Source organism: Odontesthes bonariensis, chromosome 11, assembly GCF_027942865.1.
Source record: "Odontesthes bonariensis isolate fOdoBon6 chromosome 11, fOdoBon6.hap1, whole genome shotgun sequence".
Taxonomy (NCBI): Eukaryota; Metazoa; Chordata; class Actinopteri; order Atheriniformes; family Atherinopsidae; genus Odontesthes; species Odontesthes bonariensis.
The window spans coordinates 9,579,050-9,603,600 of record NC_134516.1 but is presented as its reverse complement, the minus strand read 5'-3'; the positions used below and the strand labels follow the sequence as shown (position 1 = coordinate 9,603,600).

At 40.3% G+C, this 24,551-nt stretch overlaps 1 protein-coding gene across 2 annotated transcripts in view; it reads right to left on the bottom strand.

The window, feature by feature from the left end:
• Positions 1-24,551, bottom strand: part of sonb (SON DNA and RNA binding protein b) — a 57,693-nt gene that overhangs the window by 2,302 nt on the left and 30,840 nt on the right. For both annotated transcript variants that reach the window (XM_075477446.1, XM_075477447.1), the window contains exons 14-19: positions 22,145-22,255; positions 20,842-20,958; positions 18,069-18,216; positions 16,564-16,632; positions 16,112-16,227; positions 6,246-6,347 (exon numbers count right to left, since the gene is read on the bottom strand). In XM_075477446.1, coding sequence (XP_075333561.1) covers positions 6,246-6,347; positions 16,112-16,227; positions 16,564-16,632; positions 18,069-18,216; positions 20,842-20,958; positions 22,145-22,255 — 663 coding nt within the window. The remainder of the gene's footprint in view (positions 1-6,245; positions 6,348-16,111; positions 16,228-16,563; positions 16,633-18,068; positions 18,217-20,841; positions 20,959-22,144; positions 22,256-24,551) is intronic.

Genomic DNA, 24,551 nt, shown 5'->3' with positions numbered 1-24,551 from the left:
CCTGGGACCCGTATTGTTCAATCTGTACATGCTTCCACTAGGCCAGCTAATACGCAGCTATATTGTGTCCTACCACAACTATGCAGATGACACTGAGATCTACGTGTCACTGACGGCAGGAGAACACGGGCCTGTAGATACACTGTGTCGCTGCATTGAACAGATCAGTGTGTGGATGCAGAACAATTTTCTCTGGCTAAACTCAGAAAAACTGAAATCATTGTCTGTGGCCAACAGAAACAAAGAGAAAGTGTTGTCGGTCACCTTGAGACTCTCTCTCTTAAATAATAAAGTTAGAAATCTCGGGGTAATATTGGACTCAGACCTGAACTTTAACAGCCACATTAAATCAGAAACATCAGCAGCTTTTTACCATCTAAAAAACATTGCCAGAATCAAAGGAATAGTGTCTAAACCAGACTTAGAGAGACTGATCCATGCGTTTGTCTCCAGCAGGTTAGACTGCTGTAACGGCCTGCTCACTGGGCTCTCTAAACGGGCTGTAAGACAGCTGCAGTACATCCAGAACGCTGCTGCTCGAGTCCTAACTAGAACCAGGAAATACGACCATATTAGTCCAGTGCTCAGGTCTCTGCACTGGCTACCTTTCGGTCAGAGAATAGACTTTAAAACAGCTCTGCTTGTGTACAAGTCTCTTCATGGTCTAGCTCCAAAGTACATTTCTGACATGTTAGAGCCATATGAACCAACTCGGGCTCTGAGAACCTCAGGGAGGGGTCTCCTGCTGGGGCCCAGAGTCAGGACTAAACAAGGTGAGGCTGCGTTTCAGTTTGATGCTCCTAAAATCTGGAACAGTCTTCCAGAAGATGTGAGACAGGCCTCAACTCTGACAATGTTTAAATCCAGGCTGAAAACAGTTCTATTTAGCTGTGCATATGACACCTGAAAGTATTTTATCTGCACTTTTCACTTTTAAATTAGTTAATTAATGATTATTTTTTGTTTTTTTGGAATGATTTTTTTGCCTTCTTGTGATTTTATGTAGCTGTAAAGCACTTTGAATTGCCTTGTGTACGAATTGTGCTCTACAAATAAAATTGCCTTGCCTATATTGCCTCGCTACTAAATATTCCACAGTCAACTGTCAGTGGTATTATAACAAAGTGGAAGCGATTGGGAACGACAGCAACTCAGCCACGAAGTGGTAGGCCTCGTAAAATGACAGAGCGGATGCTGAGGCGTATAGTGAGCAGAGGTCGCCAACTTTCTGCAGAGTCAAACGCTACAGACCTCCAAATTTCATGTGGCCTTCAGATTAGCTGAAGAACAGTGCGTAGAGAGCTTCATGGGGGGGGGGACTTATGTTGTGGGGTTGCTTTTCAGGAACTGGGCATGGCCCCTTAGTTCCTGACATATACATATACATATACATACATATATATACATACATATATATATATACATACATATATATATATATATATATATATATATATATATATATTTTGACACTTACAATATTTGACCAAGTTCCTCCTTAAAAAATAAGGTAATTTCTTGGAAGAGACTGGCTCTTTTTTCAAATTTACAGTTAAGTGCTTGAAAGTTGACCTCAAAGAGGTTGGAAAGAAATTTGCATTCAACCAATTTAAAAGCATTTCACTTAGTCTGGAAGGATAGTTCAATAAAATATTTTAAAAAATGCTTCAGGGTGCTACACCTGATTATCATCAATCACTGATTGATGAAAAAGAAGAACCCTTGGTTTCTTTTCAGCATTGCAGCTGAGCTGACTAAAGGATATAGCTCAGTAGAGACGTGTACAGTGCATCCGGCAGGCACGTCACCAGGCACTTTTTACCAGGGCACGTGCCTCTGTAAACATGCGTTGTGCCCCTGTAAAAATTCCCATATACATCCTTTAGACTACGCTAAGACTGATGTGCCAAGGGAGAATAATATAGGCACAATTTTCCCTATTTTAACCACGTAACCTACTTTAGCCTGCTTAGGTCTACCAAAGAGTGAAGTGAAGAGGTTGTATTCGCAGGCATTGGGTGTCTGTGCATGTTAAGCAAATGGACCGTGTGTGACGCGTAGCGTGCAAAATCAGATTTGGAAGGCAAGATACTGCGGCCCGCACGTCATATTTATCAGCGGATAGTAGCCCACACATTTTGCCAATCGAAGCTTAGTAGGCTATATGAACCACTACACATTGATGGGTTGCTGTCATCGTGGTGATGGACTAAAGGAAATTCTCACAGAGGAGAGTCAGGGACAGAGAAGCAACAAGGAGAACTGAGCATGAAGTGGAGGGAGGTGAGAGATTTGTTTTCTCTGTTGTGTCGACGCCCACCCCTACCTATAGGCCACTGTCATTTCTTACACCAAATACATAACGTTTGCATTTAGGCTTAAACAGTGTCTGGTTCGATGGCATATACATGGTCATGACAATATCCAATTCTGCCTATTATAGCCAATTTACTAAAATGTCTTAGGCATCATAAATGGGTAAAATGTGCGTAGGCCAGTTTAAAAGGCTACTCAATCAGGGGACCATATCAGGTACTCTTAATTTAAGATTTTGACTTTTTATTTTACAATATTCCCTCTTGTAGAAGTATTTATTGACTGTGCTACAGTAAGATTAAAAAATGTTCAGTACCTGGACTGAAATATTGTTCATTATTATGTATTTGTTGAAAATTGTAACACTGTGCATACTGTATTTTTTAGTAATATTGCCTCTTATAAAAGGCTTATTTGATTAGGTTTGATGAGCTACAGAAGGATGAATTGAAAAGCTAAATGGCTGAACTCAAAAGTGTTTTTATTTACTTAGATAACCTATAGCTCTGTTAAACCTGTTGAGGTTCATGCAAATTTGAATAAATGTTCTTATACATCCAGTACAGGCTCGTTTTCTGTATACAGTATCTGGTGGTGATGTTCTGGCTGGAGGCCTGTGCCCCTGTACAGCTGTATACCTAGCAACGTCCCTGGCATCCGGAAAGTATTCACAGCACTCCACTTTTTCCACAATATCCCGTGTTTCAGCCTTATTCCCAAATAGATTAAACTAATATTTTACCTCAAAACTCTACACACAATACCCCAATAATGACAAAGTGAAACAAGTTTGTTTGAAATTTTTGCAAATTTATTACAAATAAAAAAACAAAAATAGAACATTTACATAAGTATTCACAGCATTTGCTCAATACTTTGTTGAAGCACCTTTGGCAGCAATTACAGCCCCAAGTCTTTTTGAGTATGATGCTACAAGCTTGGCACACCTATTTATGGGTAGTTTCTTTGCAGAACCTCTCAAGCTCCATCAGGTTAGATGGGGAGTGTCGGTGCACAGCCATTTTTAGATCTCTCCAGAGAAGTTCAATCAGGCTTAAATCTGGGATCTGGCTGGGCCACTCAAGAACATTCACAGAATTGTCCTGAAGCCACTGCTTTGTTATCTTGGCTGTGTGCTTAGGGTCGTTGTCCTGTTGGAAGATGAACCTTCACCCCAGTCCTAGATCTAGAGCGCTCTGAAGCAGGTTATCATCACGGATGTCTCTGTACATTGCTGCATTCATCTTTCCCTCGAACCTGACTAGTCTTCCAGTTCCTGCTGATAAAAAACATCCCCACAGCATGATGCTGCCGCCACCATGCTTAACTGTAGGGATGGTATTAGCCAGGCATTCAGGCCAAAGAGTTCAATCTTTGTTTCATCAAACCAAAGAATTTTATTTCTCATGGTCTGAGAGTCTTTCAGGTACCTTTTGGCAAACTCCAGACGGGATGTCATGTGCCTTTTATTGAGGAGTGGCTTCTGTCTGGCCACACTACCATACAGGCCTAATTGGTGGAGTGCTGCAGAAATGGGCGTCCTTCTGGAAGGTTCTCTTCTCTCAATAGAGCAATGATGGAGTTCTGTCAGAGTGACCAATGGGTTTTTGGTCACCTCCCTGACTAAGGTCCTTCTACCCCGATCGCTCAGAGTGGACGGGCGGGAATCCTGGTGGTTCCAAACATCTTCCATTCACAGATGATGGAGGCCACTGTGCTCATTGGGATCTTCAATACTGCAGCAATTGTTCTGTAGCCTTCTCCAGATCTGTGCCTCGATACAATCCTCTCTCTGAGATCTATAGACAATTCGTTGGACTTCATTTCTTGGTTTGTGCTCTGACATGCGCTGTCAACTATGGGACCTTTTAAAGAAAAGTGTGTACTTTACCATAGGCGGACTCCAATCAGGTTGTAGAAACTTCTAAAGCACGATCACAGGATGCACCTGAGCTCAATTTTGAAGGGTCATGGCAAACGCTGTGAATACTTATGTAAATTATTTTTTGTTTGTAACAAATTTGCAAAAGTTTCAAACAAACTTGTTTCACTTTGTCATTATGGGGTATTGTGTGTAGAATTCTGAGGTAAAAGATTAATTTAATCTATTTGGGAATAAGGCTGTAATAGGATATTGTATGTACATAGGCAGTTATTTTTCATTTCAGTAGATGTAACAGAATGCCTCAATTTTCCTCTCTCTTACTAACATTTACTTTCTAGTCAGCTGTCCTGCTTTTCCTTTTCATTCTCCCACTTACAGAACTGTGGTGGAGTAATCAGCTGTCCCATTTACAGCGTCAAATGCTACTGAATATGGGGTGAACTCTTTTTTTTTGACAATTTTGTAATGCACCAACATGAGGTGTCCCTCTAGAGAAGTTTTAATGTACTATCTAATGCAATCTACTGTTTTAATGTATCTGTAAAGCACTTTGAATCGCCTTGTAGTTGAATTGTGCTATACAAATAAACTTGCCTTGCCTAGAGAAGGGCAAAGGACTATCTTACAGAAGAAGTAATCAAGCTTTTTTCAAAACTTCACTAGATGTCAAAACACATTGGAACTGCGCTCTGTCATTTTGATCCAAGTCACAAAATTATTTTGCACTAAAATTCATAAACATATCATATTGGTGGGCACTAAAAATGTCCAAATAGCTGTCCTCAACCTTATGATATAGCCTGTGTTAGGGTGGGGGGGCATAAACGTGTTACTCAAGCTAGGCTATTTTTCAGCTGTGGAAATATATGTGTATGTCATTGTTAATGGAAGCACAACATTATTTTATTCATAAGAATTAAAACATTGTGACTGACCACACCATCACTGAAAGAGTGACTGTGGGAGACAGTGACACAATCACAGTGCATGTTCCAGTAAAGTTTGTTATACTAGCATACGCTGCATTCAAGCCACTACAGCAAATAAAGCTGAATTTGATGCCGTTATGGAAAAACCACCATAGGCTTAATTAAATTGATCTTTTTCTCTTTAACAACTTGGTGATTGGGGATCCCTGCACTAAAACGTCCAGTAATCACAAATAAAATTAACAAGAGGAGCTTTATATATAGCAGTAATGAGGGAATGGCCTTAGGATTTCCTCTTTGATTTGCAGACAACGAAGAGACATGTTGATCCACAGATGACGTATGGTACAGCATAAAATTGTTTCAGCATGAGTTGATGAACAAATGGAAACTTACCACCACAGATACAGTATTCACATAACTTTGGAGAAAATGATAATGATTAGGAGGGTAACGACTGTATAACGTTCGCCATCACCATCAGTGACAAATCAGCCAAGTTAGATCCTTGGCATGATATATTTTTGCTATTTGATGCCCAGTGTCAAATTATGGTTTTACCTGAGCATCTATTTAACATTCAGTAGCCTAAATTCACATTGAATCATGGAAACAAATAAACAAATTTCAATATCAACATGTTTGTGTTTCTTTAACTGAAAGTTGCACGCATTGCTGCAAATCAAGGCAGTTCTAATGTTATTACTTTACAGTAGGCTGTGTAGCTTTAACTCAATTTTTCAACTTAGTACTGAATATCACATTGGCTATGTAGTTTTACAGGTAGGTAAAATTGTAGCAGATGAAACTGTGTGAGTTAGGTAACAGGGAAGCTGTATGTAAACAAACAAATAAATACAGACTGTCAGTTCACAATCAACTACTGCGGGTTAGAGAATATATGCATGTATGTATGTGTGTATGTATATATATATGTATATATATATATATATATATATACACATGTGTGTGTGTACATACACATACATACATACATATATAAAATTGAATACAAAGAATGTTTTCTGTATAATTATAATTAAAAAATCCTGTACACCCTCTTGATGTTATAGCTTTTTACTTTAGAATAGAAGAAAGGATTGAGCAGGTACTACCTCTCCAAGAGCCTGCAGGGCAACTGTGGCTGCCATGGCCTTGGCATGTTTCTTATTGGGACTAGCTGTCTGGGGCTGGTAGTCCACACCATTTACTGTCACCTGAAACAACAGAGCATATGAATGTGTTCAATACCAGTATGTTCAATGGAAAAACTGTGTGCACCATGTGCACTGTGGCTTCCTAGCATATCCTGCCTCTGAACAGCTAAATCAGCCAGAGGTTGTATTAGACAACGTTGAGAAACCCCTTCGTCCCATTAGTTCTATTCTGGCTCTCAATTCTGCATCTTTTTCGTACCAACTCATTTTTGCTGTCTTGTAGTTGTTGTTTTGGGAAATGTGAGTCACAGCTAATCAGTGGCAAGCAAACCACTGTTTGTTTCAGAAAATAGTAACAGTGACAGGTGATGCTTTGCTTTGCTTTGCGGTAAAGCCTGATTTATAGTCGGTGACGCAAGACGCAACGCAAGACGCAACGCAAGCCCTTGCGCGGTTGCAAGCCCCCCCCTTGCGTGCTTGCGTGTGTCACCTCAATTTTCTAAACTTCACGCAAGACACAAGCGCAAGCCACTGGCTGTGTTCGAAACCGCCTACTACTTGAAAACGGCATACTCATCGATCAGACAGCATGCAGAGCGTTTACACACAGTGCACTTCACTCCTGTCCGAGCCGAAATCAGCCGGCCTGAAAAGCTGATTTCCCTTAAGCTATAAACTCTGTAAATATATAACTTTAGCAACATTTGAAACATTTTCAGGCGAGAAAGTAGTCGTTTAGACCCCCAAGGTGTTGAAAATCTGACAAAATACCGGCTATTTACAAGAAGAAGAAGAAGAAGCATGAATCCAGTCGAAGAGAGACTTGCTGAAGAGGTCCTGGCTGGCGGTGAATTTCCTTTCATTGTAGTAGGCTTATCATTGAAAAAACCCGCTATTCCACCTACTGTCCTGGCGGTGAATCGCCACGCAGCACACGCAACCGCCGACAAAGCTAAATGAAGCATAAACGTCTCGAGCCATTAACAAGCAAGCGCAAGGGCAGTTAAAAGAAGTATAACTCAGCCTTAAGACATATTGCATCACTTCCTGTTACCTTGCTTGTGTACTGTGGAATTTCTTGCTCCTCTTGGACTACTGATAACCACTTTTATTTCTACCTATAACTTACACAATTTTGCATAGTTAACTTTATAGCGTACCGTTCTGTTCTAACACACTCCTACAGATCTTTAATCTTTATTCTCACTTTTTGGCGGGGTATCTAGCTCTCTAGCTTAGCATGGCTACCAGTTCTCTCCCTCTCTCCTGCTTTCACCTGCTCCGTGTGTCAGATGTTTAGTTACTCCTCTGCCTCCTTTAGCGATAACATTACATTACATTACATTACGGTCATTTTGCAGACGCTTTTATCCAAAGCGACTTACAATAAGTGCGTTCAACATCGGTAGGCAAAAGAACTTCAGGTCATGTAACAAATGTAGTCTTTTTGTAGTTTTGGAGGGGAGGTTATCTGAATTGGAAGCTCAGCTCTGCACTGTTGAAAATCAACCGATAGCGAGCCAGGTCCCTTTAGCCAGTGTGGAGCCACCTAGCGTAGCTAGCTTCATTAGCCGCCCCCAAGCAGAACCCGAGCAGCCGGGATTACATCGTGGCTGGGTGACTGTCAGGAAGAGGCATAGCTCTAAAGTCAAGCCCGTTGTTCACCATCGACCTGTCCACGCTTCAAATAGATTTTCCCCACTCAGCGACACACCCGCTGAGGACAAAACCCTGGTAACTGGCAGCTCTATAGTCAGAAACGTGGCATTAGAGACACCAGCGGCCATAGTCAAATGCATTCCAGGGGCCAGAGCGGGCGACATAGGATCCTATTTAAAACTGCTGGCTAAGGATAAACGTAAATACAGTAAAATAGTTATTCACGTCGGCGTTAATGACACCCGGTTACGCCAATCGGAGGTCACTAAATTGAATGTTGCATCGGTGTGTAATTTTGCCAAAACAATGTCGGACTCTGTAGTTTTCTTTGGACCCCTGCCAAATCTGACCAGTGATGACATGTTTAGCCGCATGTCGTCCTATAATCGCTGGTTGTCTAGATGGTGTCCAGCAAACAACGTGGGCTACAGAGATAATTGGCCATCTTTCTGGAGAAAACCTGGTCTGATGAGGAGAGACGGCATCCATCCCACTTTGGAAGGAGCGGCTCACATTTCTAGAAATATGGACAAATTTATTTGTCACCCTAAAACATGACAACCCAGGGCTCAGACCAGGATGCAGAGTTGTGGTCTTACACACTTCTCTGCTTAACTAACTAAATATATTCTGTATCATTTAATTATTAAGGGGTAATGATCTAACATAAATATCTGTGGAAGGCAAAGGTTTTGAGGGGTCTACTTAAGATAAACCCTGTATAAGAGGTGGGGTAATAGCCTAGATAGGTCACTAGTCCATCACAGGGCCACACAAGAGACAAATGAGACACACAACCATGCACACTCACACTCATTCCTAGCTGGGATCTTAACCAGGAAACCTCTTGCTGTGAGGCGGTGGTGCTAACCACTACACCAACATACAGCCCCGTTATTCATTATAATTCACACCAGTTATGCTTTAAGACACAAATAAATACACCTAAAACCGGATGGAAAAGATATTGAGTAAATATAGTTGAATCAGACTTCCTGGTTTGTAGCTTGCTCTGGTCCGTGTGCTATAGCTGCCTCTACAGCGAACCACAGAGGCAGCAGCAGTTGTGATATATTTCTGTGATTTGCAGCAAATAAAATGTTATGCTCTAAGGTAGATTTTAAAAAAGCGCCTAAAATCCCATACACATTTTTAACAGGGAAAGGTTTTAAGTTGATACAGCTAAAGCACACTTCTTGGTTTGATTTTAGGCTTAGTATTGCAGTGCTGAGACTTCAGCACGCACAAAACAGGTAGAGCAACAAACTTTAGCAGACATACTCTGGTAAAGCGACCCTGAATCTCAGATCTCTGTGGAAATGCATATGCAATAAAAATGAATAAATAAATATTCCACGAATAAGTGTTGATGAAGATTCTCAGTCATGCAGGTCATGGTAATCATAATAATGATAATGACTAACAACATGCACACTGGTCAGGGGGTTCAGTGACACATGTAACGTCCCTCTCTGCTTATACGCTGATACTCCCCGCCATCTAATCCAGAACTGAAGAAGCCTTTAGGATGAGAGGTAAAACGTCGTCAAGATCCAAAAAGAAGTCCAGTTCAAGTTATGAGTACATGAGGAAGTGATGGGCTACATGCTGGTGTGGTGGTTAGCAACAGGATTCTTAGTTCAAATCCCAACCGGGGCCTTTCTGTGTGGAGTTTCCATGTTCTCTCCGTACATGCTTGGATACTCCGGCTTATTCCCACCATCCAAAAACAGCATGTTAGGTTAATTGGTGATGGTCTAAATTGACTTTTAGAGTTAGCGTAAATATCTGTTTGTTTCGTTCGCCTCTGTGTGGCCCTGTGATGGATTGACGCCCCATCCAGTGTTTCCCACCTACTATCCGGTGGCAGCTGAAATAGGTTCCAACCCCCTGCAACCCTTAATTGGATTTAGCCGGTGAATTCACTCAGATGAATAAGTAATGAAATTATTGTTTAGTGTCACTATACTTTAGGGGTGAGGGAAAAATCCAATCTCAGATGCATCAATGCAGTCAGGGACTCTTAATCTATTCACAACTATAAATTACATTTTCTTATTGTTAAATGTTTATGCATTTGGCAGACACTTTTATCAAAAGCGACTTACAGTCCATATCCTAGTTTGGCAGGTAGCATAAGGGGGTCTTGCCTAAAGACCCCTACTGGAGGTGGTACCTTTCATGCGAGGGTCAGGATTCGAACCCCGGACACACACATGAAAGGCTGCAATGTTAGCACTACATTATCCAGTTACAGTTCCACAGAATAATATCGAGGGGATGGATCTCGGCCGGAGGCTTTCTGTGTGGAGTTCGCATGTTTCGCACGTGTGGGTTCTCTCCAGATGGCTACCTCCAAAAGTCCACCGACATGAACGTTTATTGTAGGAACAAGTACGAGTGTGCGTGGTTGTCTCTGGGTTGGCCCTGCAATGGACCGGCAACCTGCACACATTGTACTGTGCTACTTGCCCAATGACAGCTTGGATAGACAGGATGAGGCAAGAATGGAAAATCAATTAAGTTTCCATAAAAGGCAGAATTTGGAAAAATTAAACAGAACAACTGGAAAACCTGAAATAGCATACAATATGCAAATAACAAAGGCACAAGATGGCAAAGGGAAAAATCTGACTGGCACCCTCTGTAGAAAAAGCTAGCTTCTAGCATATGAAGCATTCTGGCTTCATCGATGTTACACTTAAAATATTTTGGAAACATGACAAACAGAAGAAACCACCCAGGGGATAATGTAAAACACCCGGTTGTACTTGCTGCCAACCAGTGAACCATTGATCAAGCATTGTCAAAGCTTCCGTGAAGATCAGAAACAGTGAAGCAAAGTGCAAAACTGTTTCTCAACTTTTATTGACATATTGAGTCTGAGAACCACTCAGACTCAATATGGTATATTCAGTCTGCGAGCACTTTGGAGCCAAGATACAATGTCCCTTCTAAAATATATTTTATTGATATTGCGTTCACCACACTCTACAACAAGACCAAAATCTAAGATATGGATGAGATGTGACTAGTAGCTTAAATTCTTTGCCACACTTGTGTTTTGTGCGATTCAAAAGCCCAAACTCGAACATGGTAGAACAATGTGTTTTTTGTTATGCAGACTTTAATTGCTGAAGATTTGATTTGTTGGCAGAAAGTTGCAGATGGCACTGTGTATATTTTTGTACTTAAGTGATTCATACTGAGCTATTTTGTCCACAAATCTGTGATTTTTTTTAAAGATTTTTCTGTCTGCACTAGTTTGGAAGCTGTGCTGCTTGAGTGGATTCTTCTTATATTTTTGACACTTTTCAACATTTGTTATGATGAGTTACAATGAGAACGCAAGACTCGTTTACAAATGGGAGCAGCCAATTGAGCTTTCCAAAAGACTATTGGAAAGAATATTGATATTCCAAAAGAATATGGAGAATGCAGTATTTTGTGTTTCACTGAGACATGGCTACAGGAGCATAAACAGTGTAAGACTCAACACTTCTCTACCGGCTTCAACATGAAACGAGCCAACAGAAAAAACGGGAGCAGCAGCAAAAGCAAAAGTAGAGGTATTGCATTGCTTGCTTCAGGGTTCCCACTAAGTCAGATATAAAATTCCATGATTTTCCATGACTTTCCAGACCCAAAAAACAAAATTTTCAGGACCACTTCCGTAAAAAGAAATGATGTTCAAAAGATTTTAAAAGTGTGAAAACAAGATTATCTTCACCCCTAGAGCTGTTCTTTGTCTATATGAAGGTTTACACAACCACGGATATGCAGAACTTAAGTGTAAATGTCAGTCAAGGTCGACGATCTCACCGCCCGCAACCGTGAAGCATGTTTTTTGCTAGTCGCATGGCTCCGCAACGCGTGTTCTCCCATATTTGACAGAAATATGACCGTTTTACAAACGCCACATTTAGCTCTGTGGTCATCAATTCGCGATAGCCAGCCTCTGAAATCGTCATTTTCGAGCCAACTTTCTTGGAAGCTGCATTTGCCAGGCATGTTTGCCAACTGACGCCGAACCACCACCGCCAGACTTCAGTGGGCTCGAAGATATTGCATTCTAGAATGTTGCACATTACAGCGCAAAACCAAACCATCTCTGGTGAAGCGTTGTAGTTATAACCAGTAAGAAACAATGTTATACACCAAACAAAAAAGTAAGCAACAAAATACACTCAAGTTTTGCTTCTACACAACTGTTAAGAAAATTCCATGATATTCCATGACTGTGCATGCAAAATGGTCAAATTCCATGACTTTCCATGACTGGAAAAACTTTTATGAAATTCCATGATATTCCAGAAATTCCATGACCCATGGGAAGCCTGTTGCTTACAACAGATTGTGTGATCCTGGAAATATCCCTGTGAAGTAGAGGATCTGTACCTGGGACATTAAACTGCTAGCTGTGAGTTTATGTCTATATTATCTACCGAGAGAGTTCCCCCGTCTTATTTCAGTAGCTGTGTACATATGTATGGTGCCCCTGCTGACACAGTCTGTGATGTCATCAGCTCAGTTGTTGGCAGGCTATAAACGCAAAAACTTAACGTATCCACGGTGATTTCTGACTTCTCAGCTTCACTTCCATCCTGTCAGCAGTTTGTCGACTGCTCCACCAGAGAAAACCAAAAATCAGATTTATTCCATGCAAATTTAAAGATGCATACAGCTCCTCTGACTGTCCGACATTAGGAAAATCAGACTAAAATTTCCTGACAAGTGTCCCCCGCTGCTGAAATCGGTATACAATTAAAAAGTGAGGTTGCATCAAAGGACACATTGGTTTCACTTGGAGACGGCTGGAGACAGATGTTGGATCTTCTTCACAAAGTCTGTGGAGTTCTGTAGTTGCTGCAGTGTTTCCTACCAGAGGTGCTAAAATGGGGCAACTTGTTTGGCAATATCATAGGTGACCAAGTTGATGCTGCTGAGAATGGGTCTGAGTAGTGATGGCTCCGGCAACACCGATGCGTCGGCGCATGTGGTGAGCTCAATGAGCAAAACCCCGTGTCGGTGCGCGCATCGCTTCAAGAAAGTAACGTGACTGATACAGCTGAAGTATTGCCTGTCACGCGGCGCGCCAAACTGTGTTTAAAAGGAAGCGAATCTGTCAACGGGATGCACCTCTGCCAAAGCAATCATTTCAAACGGACATCTTATCTACAAGCCCGAATGGAGCCAGAAAGAAAAAGAAAAGTTTCCGCCCTGTGGGACCATTTTGATCTTATATCGGCAAATAAGGTATTTGTTTTTATTTCCTTTTTGTTTCATCCTGTTCCTTCCAGTTCCCACTTGATCTATCAGAATTCAAATCCATTTCAAAGTGACTCAGTTTAAATGATTTTATTTTCGGCAGGTTAAACGTCGCATTTGTTTGACAGAACTGTCCTAAATTAATAAAAGCACCTCTTCAATGCTGAGGCATTACAGAGCCAGGCACGAAAATGAGGCCACAAATAGGACTACACCAGGAACATACACAGGTAGGCCTATAGAGACATTTTAAAACGTCCTCATGGTCGCTTTATTGATAATTAATTCATGTTATTTTTACTCATTTTCTTGAATAAAAAAGTATTTAAAAAAAATCCCCCTCCTGCGTCAAGGACAAGTACATAAGCATCCTCGCTTTCACAACACCATCATTTTGATTTTTACATGTTATGACCTTAAAGATATCAAAGATATTTAAACTTTAATTAAGATATGAAATAGTACGATATAAAATACAATACCTTAAATTATATTATTGTATAGCCTATACTAGGTCATTAAACCAGTATGTCAGTTGAGTTTGTCTCTGGGTTGCCGGTAATGATTTTTAAGATCCAGGAGGTGTCAGTATTGAGCAACACAGTACCGACACAGTATCAATACAGTTTGGCAATGTGTCGAAACGCTTCATGACGCCTCATCGACCCATCACTAGGTCTAAGTGGGACTTTCTCCTTGTGTATCTTGGAAAGTCCAGAGATGCATGGTGTGGCCTCCCCAGGGTATAGTTTGTAGTCAAAAGAGTGGTCAATAACTTTATCCTTTCTCAGGTCTTGAATGTAATCTGTGACTTTTATCTTAATGTTGTTTGAAGGGTCCCTATTCAGCGCATCATAAGTAGTGTTATAACACAGCAATGCTGTTATTTTTCTGTGATCATCGACTGTAGTGAGAATCACGGTGCATCTCCCTTGTCTGCTGGCAAAATGGTGATGTTTTGGTCTCTGCTGAGGAATATCACTGCCTTCCTTTCCTGTGATGTGAGGTTTGGAGGACCTTTAGCACTAGAGAGGGCTGCTGTTACCTTCATTCGCAGCTGTTCTGCTTATGTCTCAGAGATTTTGTTGTTCCTTCTTGCAGATTCAGTAGCTATAATGAGATCCACCACTGACAGTTATTGTGGAGAGATGGCAAAGTTGAGTCATTTGGCTAAAATGTCCTTTTCTGGTTGGGTGAGGTCCCTATCTAAGTTCTTCGCCCAGTGGTCCTTAATGCCCATGTCTGTGGTGTCATCATGTCCTTGTCTAACAGATACAGATGTGTTCCCGAGAAGCATTGGCTCTTAGCTGTAGGGTTTGGAATTTCCATTTTTGGCAATCCTTGCTCTTCTCGTGTTGTGAAAGCTGTGCTTTTTCCGTGTTGCTGTAGACCTCCACTGTGATTGTAGTAAGTAGAAGTGCTGACAGTTTTTGACGGGTCAGATCTATCTTGTCATCAAATGCATCAATGGTAGAATTGACCTGCTTTAGCTTTCACCAGTATCTGTTTTGCTCTGTGACCTCTAATATTAGTGCTAAACTGTGCACTGATGTGGATAACAAACTGATAAAAAAAATAAGAGGCTAGTTCTGTGCTGGGGACTGCTCTGGAAGTTAATGAACATTAAGAACAACACTGACCACGCTCTACATAACACTGTGTTGAAACAATGTAATCATTATAAGGCTTCCTCCGCTACGATGTAACACAGAGAGATGCAGGAGATCATTACTACCAGCTGCAATAACAACACATAATGAAAGCCTATAATAATAAATAAATAAAATGTAAATTACTGCAAAATATAATTTCCCTTTGGAATAAATTAAGTATTATTTTATTTAAATTTCATTTAGTTTATGGGGTTATTCAAAATATTCACTTCATATTTTAACCATAATTCAGATGTCTTGTTTTCAAGCCACAAAACCTAAAAACTGCCAGCTCTGGTCATCTTTCGCTCTCGGTTTCATGATAGGACACACACTTGAACTAGCATATAAGATGAGAAGCACATGCATAACTTAGAGCAAAGTGGAAAGAGATGCACAGGCTGAGTGACCTTCGGGTTTAGTTATTAGTAAATAGAATTTCTCCAATTCCTTTTCTTTCTTTCAATTCAAGTAATTTAATGGATTTTTAGGTTCTATAAATTCTACAATATTTTTCTAACGTTCATTTACTTTGCTTATCTCCATCTCCATTTGTGGAATCAAATGTAGTGCTGTGGAAAACTTCTTGTCTCATACAAGTATGCCAAATTAGGGCAACCGGTGGAGCTGAATGACTACAGACCGGTGGCTTTGACATCTCATATCATGACCTTGGAGAGATCTGATTAAATCTGATAAATATCCTGCCATGTTGTACAAAACTAGGAGTAGCAAACTCCGTGTGAAGTTAACCAACTGTCACAGAGCACGGAGTAAATAAGCTGCGCTGTAGCGGCGCACGTCGGTAAAGTCATCCCAGTAGACGTGTGTAGAAAGCTCCCATAAGCCCCCCGATAGCCCCCAATAACAACAACATGGCAGCTATGAGCTAACAGTGCAATAGTACGCGTTCATTCATCTTAAAGTATTGGTGAAATAAAGACAGATAATGCGTTATTTAGAGGCTCTATTGTCTCTGCCCTGTTCACTCCCGTTATAGGGATATACGTGGATCTCGAGTGATCTAAATATCTTCCGAAGGACGCCGACTTTCACCAAACTGTTATCGGTGAGTAGATGGACGTATTTTATGCCAGACATAAGGTCCAGGTCTCAAAAGAAAAAAAAAACTTTCCCTTTAAACGAGTGGATCGTGTTAAACCACTCATATGATTTGATTATATGATATCTATAATATTTGATACTTGATAATATAATCTTTGAGGGTATATCAAAATAACTCACCTTGAAAAGGAAATTTTTGCGATGATCTGGACCACTGTGATGAACCATTACGAAGTCGGGCTGCATTATCCGTCTCTTGTTACATAATTCAATCAGAGCAGAAACAGGATGCTTTCCTGTAATAAAAAAAAAAAAAAAAAAAAAAAAAGATCATGAGGTTACAATTAAAAAATAATCTAAGAGGACGGCAGAACTTGTACAAGTAGAATTAATACACATTTCTAGTTGGAAGCTGCCCTTCGCTCATGTCATTGCTGAATGTCATTGTTGAACTCTGGGTTTTTCTCTTTCTTTCGAAGTCAAATTCAAGTAGTTTTCATGCATTTTCAAGGTTATGGCATTTTTAAGATTTACCAACCCCTCACCATGGTGATACATTGTATATTACAGTACATAAATCCTCAAAATGATCCTCTAATGGAATAAATGTGCACTTGTCGTGAATTTGTTACCCATTAGGTCCTTCGTTACAACCAGTCCTCCCGTTTGCTTCTGTGGCTTTTCTCCTTCAGCAACTAGACCTGAAACACAAAATAATCATAAGCATTCACTGCCATCAGCATTACTGTCATTATTCTCATAATCAACTGTTAAAAATCTTCCTAAAGAGTATCAGTGGAAGAGAGAATAGCATGAACCAATATTTGCAGCCTCTGAAGTATTCTGACATCAAATTTTGTTGTTTCTCTGCTGGAATTAGAGGTTTTGAAATGTGTTCATTTTAAAATGCGTTGCTATGTAGACATCTCTGCATATACAGTCGACAGTTAAATCTATGATAATTAGCTCTTTTCACCATAACCTAATGTTAATAAAGAATTTTCCAGCGCCAGTGGAACAATAAAGTTGCACAGTTACTAATTATAAAAGGACAGGTGCAGTGTATAAAAACTGCCTAAAAACAAACAAACAAAACCTCTGACAGGAAAAAGTTTGCCGTTTTCACCTTGTTCTAGCATCTGGAACCTCAAGAGTCACAGCTAACCTGACTAATCAGCCCTATAAGGCACTCCTTTCCCGCAGAGTCCCAAGTCATGTAGAAGTGCTGCAGGCACTCTTGACAGTTATTTTGAACAATGTCCAATTTTACTCCTCAACGGTAGGCCTGTCACAATAAACAATTGTATAATTACACTCAAACAACAGCCAAACTACAATGGCTGTACCGAAGATAATCATCTGCACACTGAGTAATTGTTTTCTCAGCTTTCGACGGGAATCAGTGAAAGGAAACTATGTGCTGCAGCTGACGTTTCTGCTCTTCGTCTGACCATAAATCAATTGCTCCCATCAACGTCATTTTGTTTTTAGCTTGGTGTGAAGTTTCAATGACAAAATACAGACACATTGTTATAAAGACTTGATTTTTTTGAGTTTTTGCAAAGTGGTTCCAGTTTTGGCTCAGAGCTAGAGTCCTACTTTTCCAACCAGTTCTCTCTGTTTTGACCTTCAAAGCACTGGATCCACAACCAAAAACCTGGTGCCACTAGCAAAGAACTCGCTACGTTTCGGGCTCATTTTTCTTCTGCTTAATGTTTTATATCGCCAGTCACTTCAGTGAAGGGTGAGGAACAATAATGGAAAAGTAATCAAAGGGTGAATAACTGAATGCCATCCCGTCAACAGACTGACAGAGCCACTGATATTAGGACTCTAAATCTCACGCAACAACCGCAAAACACATGTATTTTAGGCAGTTCACATGCTCAGACACCACACCTTGTATTTCTCACACTGGGAAGTAAGGGATATCATCCACAGAGGTGCCCCATTATATAGAATAAATTAAGAGTTTTTGTCAGCGTAATTACCTCTCTCAGGAACAACTTGTAAGCCAATCAGAAAATAACATTTGCTGTTCCCAGGTTGATTCCATAGTAAATGATATGTGATCCCGCTGCAAGTGAGTTAATGCAAGTACACTCAAAATGGAAATGAATATTCAGTGGTTTCACACCTTTTCGGTCCACCTTGAAGTCAATGACGATTGGTTCCACCGTACCCTCGCGGTTCCTCCCTAACCCTTCTCCGGTCTTCCAGCCCATCTTTCTCATCAGGAACTCTCCGACGCCTCCTGATACTGGAGCCGCCCTGAGGAACTGGTCCTAACCAAGATGCAAATTGGCACAATTATACAGTGGAAAGAAGGGATCACACTAAATGTATACACCATTACAACACGGCATATCCTATAAAGTTTTGAAGCTGGGTAAAATGCTAATGCTTTCTTATATTGTTGCGGTAATTTTTATTTTTTACATTTTTCTTAAACAATCATTACATGTTTTCATTATAAATTTTTACTGCTGCTTGCAGAAGGACCTCGTGTACCTTTAATTTTTGCAGAGCTGAAGACGTCTTAAACCAATCACACTCGGTTGTTTAAACACGTTATCAAGAGGATGTCAATGCTATATACACACACACACATAACATATATGTGTATATGATACATGCGTATCAATTGAATTCAATAACATGAAAAACTAAAATGCAGTGCATGCATGTGCAGTCATACTTTGAAGCAGTAAAATAAGATATGATGTTTCTTTCATTATACCTTGAGAAGTCACACGATCAGTTCAATGTATACAACCTAACTGTCATATGATCCAGTCTACAACACCATTAAGCAAGGGGCATTGTGAAAAAAGCAGCACAATAAAGAAAAAGGAGCTTCCCAAATAAGTTAGGGACAAAGGTCTGAAGAAAGGCAAAATTAGGTTGGGTTACAAAACCAAACTTTAAATAAATATCCCCCAGAGCACTGTTTAAATCAATACTAATGTAAGGATATGTTACCACAACAAACCTGCCAAGAAAGGGCAGACCACCAAAACTCATAGGCCGGTCAAGAGAAACATTACAGAGGTGGCAAGGAGGCCAGAGGTAACCCTGAAAGAGCTGCAAAACTCCACAACAGACTCAGGCTGTGGTCAATTTTTTATTTTTTTTTTAATCAAAAAATTCTGAAATCAGACACAGCCCACTTTCATATGTGGTCCTAAATCGGATACAAATCTGATGTTTTTCAAAGTGACTTCAGTCTGAACTGTCATGTCGCATTCATTAAAGTGAGACAGACGTCACAATTCTGCGCTGGAGGGGGCGGAACGTGGCAAGATCAAATGCAAACAATGGACGGAACAGGCATAGCAGACACCCTTAATGGAGCTAGTCATCGGAAAGAAAGTGAGCTTTTGGACTTCATTAGAATCCTTATAATGGCTCCGATTGCAGCTTCAGAATTGATACACACACACACTGACATGTGTTCGTATTTACTTTCAGAAACGCCGCGTGCTGCGTGTGACGCCATGTGGGTCACTTTAGGCCCGTAGATTGTTCACACTGGAGTCTGATGGCGGTCGCTTTTTAAATTATAACGTGAAGAACCACGCAAAACAAAATAGGATCTCAGCAAAAAATCTGAATTAAGACCTGCAGTGTGAATATAGTCATTATCAAATGGTGGCTCGGTGGGGAACATGTTGTAATTATCATTTATACATAAAACTGTAATTCATGAAGAAGATGGAATAAATAATATGTTGAGTTACTATTTTGCCTTAATTAATTGGTTGGCACGAGTGTCACTTGTAGTCTATGGGAGTCAGACTCACCTAAACTCTGTTTTTAAACAATTAAATGTGGTAAATGGTAAATGGACTATACTTACGCTTTCCTAGTTTAGTTGACTACTCAAAGTGCTTTTACGCTATTAGCCATGTTCACCCATACAGCACATTTTAGTCTATACCATGTTACAGGAGATGTGGTCCGTTGAACCACTGACCTCCTGAATGACGACTTCTCTTCCTCCTAAGCTACAGCCGTGGCATATAAATTCAGTGAATGCCAGTTCCTCTCTTACAACATGATTAGATGTATGGAATTTTCAGCTCATCTGTGCTTTGTGAGTGTTTCACTTGTAAAGTTTCTGGTTTGGCCAACAAACTAGTTATCCCCACAAATGTTTGCTTACAGCAAGAGCAGTACATGGAATATACAATGTCCCTTTCTATGCATTATCTTTAACTTATAAGTGGCATGACAGTTTCTTGCTGGAAGGAATAAATGTTCTGCTGATGGATTTGCAGATTCTACTTATCCTTATCTTTAATTCGAGACAGTTTAGTCAAAAGTCTGATTGCTTCTTTCCTTTAAAAAATAAACTCTTTTTCAGAGACGAGGCAAAGTGAGAGCAACAGGCTAGAGCTATAGAGTAAATACAGAGTTACGACACACTTTGATGTCGCCGCTAGGGCTGTCACGTGGTTCATGTAATAGTTCTAAACGTAGTGAGGGGTGGAGCTGTATGGAGGAGTTGACGGCCATTCTGTTTATATCATGATCATTGCAATTGCATATCTGATAAGACAAAAATGTTTTAGTATCGATTAGTATCTTAGTATAGATTTTTTTTGACAACCAAAGTCCTGCAAGATAAAACGTGAGGCCTGAGCTGCAGCTAAGACAATAGAGCTACTTCAACAGTGTGGGCACTCTCAAAGCTAGACTAAATGGATAGAAGATGGGATGGAGAGGATATCCAAGACCTGTCTAAAGACAACATATTTAAACTAATTTCAATTCAACATAATATTTGCAAATCATTGCTTTCTGTTTTTATGTGTTTATGAGCATCCTGACTGTTTTGTAAATGAGGCTCTATACATGTTCATGTTCACTGGGTGGTTTCTGTAAATTGTGTTGCGCATGGATCTTACCTTCTTGAGCCATGCTTGAGGTCCGCTTGTAGACAGCTCCTCTGAGCTAAGGACCTGAGCTCCAGTTGAACCAGTGAAAAGACCAGGAACATAACTGGATTTGGCCCATGCATCTACCTATCAAAACACATTGATCAGACAGTTAAATCGTGTATCAAATATTTCTTGTAAAAAATAGGTAGCTGTCTAGGTTGTCCACATTCCAGCCTGACGATTAAAGACATTGTGAATCCCATGCAGGTCCACCAGTGCCACTAGGGGATAAAGCTAGTCTGAAACCCGACCTATTAAAACCTTTATGTTCCTCTTAATTTGTCATTTTTCCTTACAGTATCAAAAATGGTATATAGTATTTTCCTGTGTATAATAATGAATCTCAAATTCTAGTCATGTGTTAGTGTGTGGGTTATTATCCTCTACCACTGGTCTACCAGGAGGGTGCTCTGGAAAGCAATGAATCATTGGAAGGTGATTGATTTCAAATACAGAAAAAATACATTCTGTCCCCCATTTTTACTTTTTATTTGGATGTAAGATGCTAATCTTAAGCCTTTTCCCAGAAAGATGTTAACGTCATTTTGGTAAGTAAGGCCACTTTGAATTATAAATCTTAAAAATATAGGAAAAACAATGTCGATCTAAACTTAAGTTGAGTTTGTACGATGTGCATTTCTAAAATCTAAGCACACTAATAAGACAAATTCATGTGAACATGTCAAGCGTTACTTTTTTAATGCCAGCATGACAACACCTGACACTGAAACATTTAACCATTAAAGGGAAAGTTCGACTCTTTTGACATGAAGCTATATGACATCCCATATCAGCAACATCATTTCTGAACATCTTCTTACCCCCTGCTGCGTACTGTGAGCTGAGTTCCAGCCTCGTTTTGGCTTTGACGAAAGTAGTCCAGCTACTTGGCTGGGGCTTAAAAAATAAAGCGTCTTGCTTCTCAAAACAATATGCGTTAAAAAGAGTAATACATTTGCATTACAAAATCTTTCTCCAGGAAAAAGTCAGACCTCACAATCGCTTGGCGCTATTTTCTCTCCCTTCGTATCACTGTGTGCTGCCACCAGCCGATAGCCGCGCCTGTTTCACGGTGTTTACTGCTCGGAAGCAGGGGACAGCTCGGTCTGCACAGTCTACACAGCACACAGTGATACGAAGGTCTCGGCTCACAGTACGCAGTAGGGTGTAAGTCAATGTTCATAAACGATATTGCTAGTATGGGATGTCATACAGCTTCATGTCAAAAGAGGCAAACTATCCCTTTAATACGATATGACATGTATCATACCTGCTCTTGTGCCCGGCTGAGCATGCAAATGGCGCTGATGTCATTGGGGTTGTCGGCAAGGCGCTTCTGAGCTTTGATTCTCTCAGTTACAGCCTGAGTTATATCTACTGGCTGTAGAAAGAGAGAGAGAGACAGTTACCATTAGCTCTTTTACACTGTTAATAAAAGCGCTCACATTCACATTCAACGAACTGAGTAAAAACAATGTAAAAATATTTAATCAGCATGATGTACAGCTTTGAAACTGACACAAAAAAAACATGCAAATAAAAAGCAATTGGTCGCTCACTCTGTCTCACTGTGCCCAGTAAAAAGCAATTAACTACTGTAATTATCCGAGAAAGCAATGCTTGTAAAAAATGTCTAATGTGGCCTTAAGGTAGATTTATTGCATAGGGTATGTGAACTGTACAACTGCACAGGGAGTTGTGCTTTCGGGGACCTATCGGTAAGCCTGTATCTGAATCTTTAATCATAAATGCACACGCTGTCTTTCACATTTTGAGGATACTTTAAGTGATACTCCGGAGTAGATTCAACCTGGGGTCATTTGAACCGTGATATCCAGCCAAGTAGCCCACCCGCAGTTTTTTCGATATTGGCTGAACATCAGCTGAGTTACAGAGTTATCCCGAATAGCTTCGTACAAGAGTTAATGGACCCTGGCAGTATCTCCAAAATTACCACACTAAAATCACATGCCATGACACCAAACTTCTACAGTAGTACAAATATGGTCTGTACTCACAAAACGATGCATTTGGAAGTTTGAAAATAGTCCAGGAGTTTATTATTATCAACACAAGCCTGATAGCTTCTCTGCAGCTAAAGCTACGTCGACGTCACTTCAGGGAGCTGGGAGCTTCAAAGTAAGATGAGGGTTGATCTACTACTGTAGACAACAAAGTATATGCTATATTCTACATGTTTTTTTTTATGAATTTTTATGTTGTAGAGTTGTGAAATTATTTTATCAATGGAGATATTGAGCAGCCTTGCTTTGTTGTCTACAGTAGTAGATCAACCCTCATCTTACTTTGAAGCTCCCAGCTCCCTGAAGTGACGTTGACGCAGCTTTAGCTGCAGAGAAGCTATCAGGCTTGTGTTGATAATAATAAACTCCTGGACTATTTTCAAACTTCCAAATGCATCGTTTGGTGAGTACAGACCATATTTGTACTACTGTAGAAGTTTGGTGTCATGGCATGTGATTTTAGTGTGGTAATTTTGGAGATACTGCCAGGATCCATTAACCCTTGTACGAAGCTATTCGGGATAACTCAGTAACTCAGCTGATGTTCAGCCAATATCGAAAAAACTTCGGGTGGGCTACTTGGCTGGATATCACGGTTCAAATGACCCCAGGTTGAATCTACTCCGGAGTATCACTTTAAAGACAGTGATCCAGGGTCTTTTAGGGTCTCATTTTCAAAGCCTACTTCGTTTCAACCGCAGAAACCAGGGAGCTAAAAGGTGGGTGGGCTAGTATTAATCTTCTCTTGTTTCACAGGGGTTATACTCTAAGGCACAAATAAAAACACGTAAAAAATCTTGAATATAATATTAATATATTTTATGTAAATGGAGCTGACCAGCATTTCCTTTTGTTTATACACCATTGTGACCATTAAAGGGATAGTTCGCCTCTTTTGACATGAAGCTGTATGACATCCCATACTAGCAATATCATTTATGAACATTGACTTACCCCCCGCTGCGTCCTGTGAGACGAGTTCCAACCTCGTTTTGGCGTTGATGAAGGTAGTCCGGCTAGTTGTCTGGGGCCACATTGTATTACTCTTTTGAACGCATATTGTTTTGAGAAGCAAAACGCTTTATTTTTGTGGCCCCAGCCAACTAGCCGGACTACCTTCATCAAAGCCAAAACGAGGCTGGAACTCGGCTCACAGGACGCAGCGGGGGCTAAGAAAATGTTTATAAATGATATTGCTAGTATGGGATGTCATACAGCTTCATGTCAAAAGAGGAGAACTATCCCTTTAAGAAGACTGGGCACACAGTGTGTGCAGAAGTGATAAAGTGAACTCCAGAATGAGAACAAAAACAGTGAAATCAGTGAAATTCAGAGCAATAAGATCTTCAGCTCTGGTCTTTACATTGGTCTGATCTGATCTGCAAAGTACTGCTTCCTCCACAGTGAACACCTATGGCAGCAGTGGGTGTGATAACAATGAAGTGATTTAGAGCTATCAAACAGTAATCTCTGATTTCTTTTACAGCAGTTATACACAAATTAAAAAAACAACAACACCTAAACCTAACACGGGCAGATTTTTAATTCAGTTTAGTTATTGGAATCAAGCAAAACATGTCAGCTAACTTAATCTGTATAATCTACTCTGTCACTTAGATTTGAAAGGAAATGCAACAGACCGAGGGCTGAAAT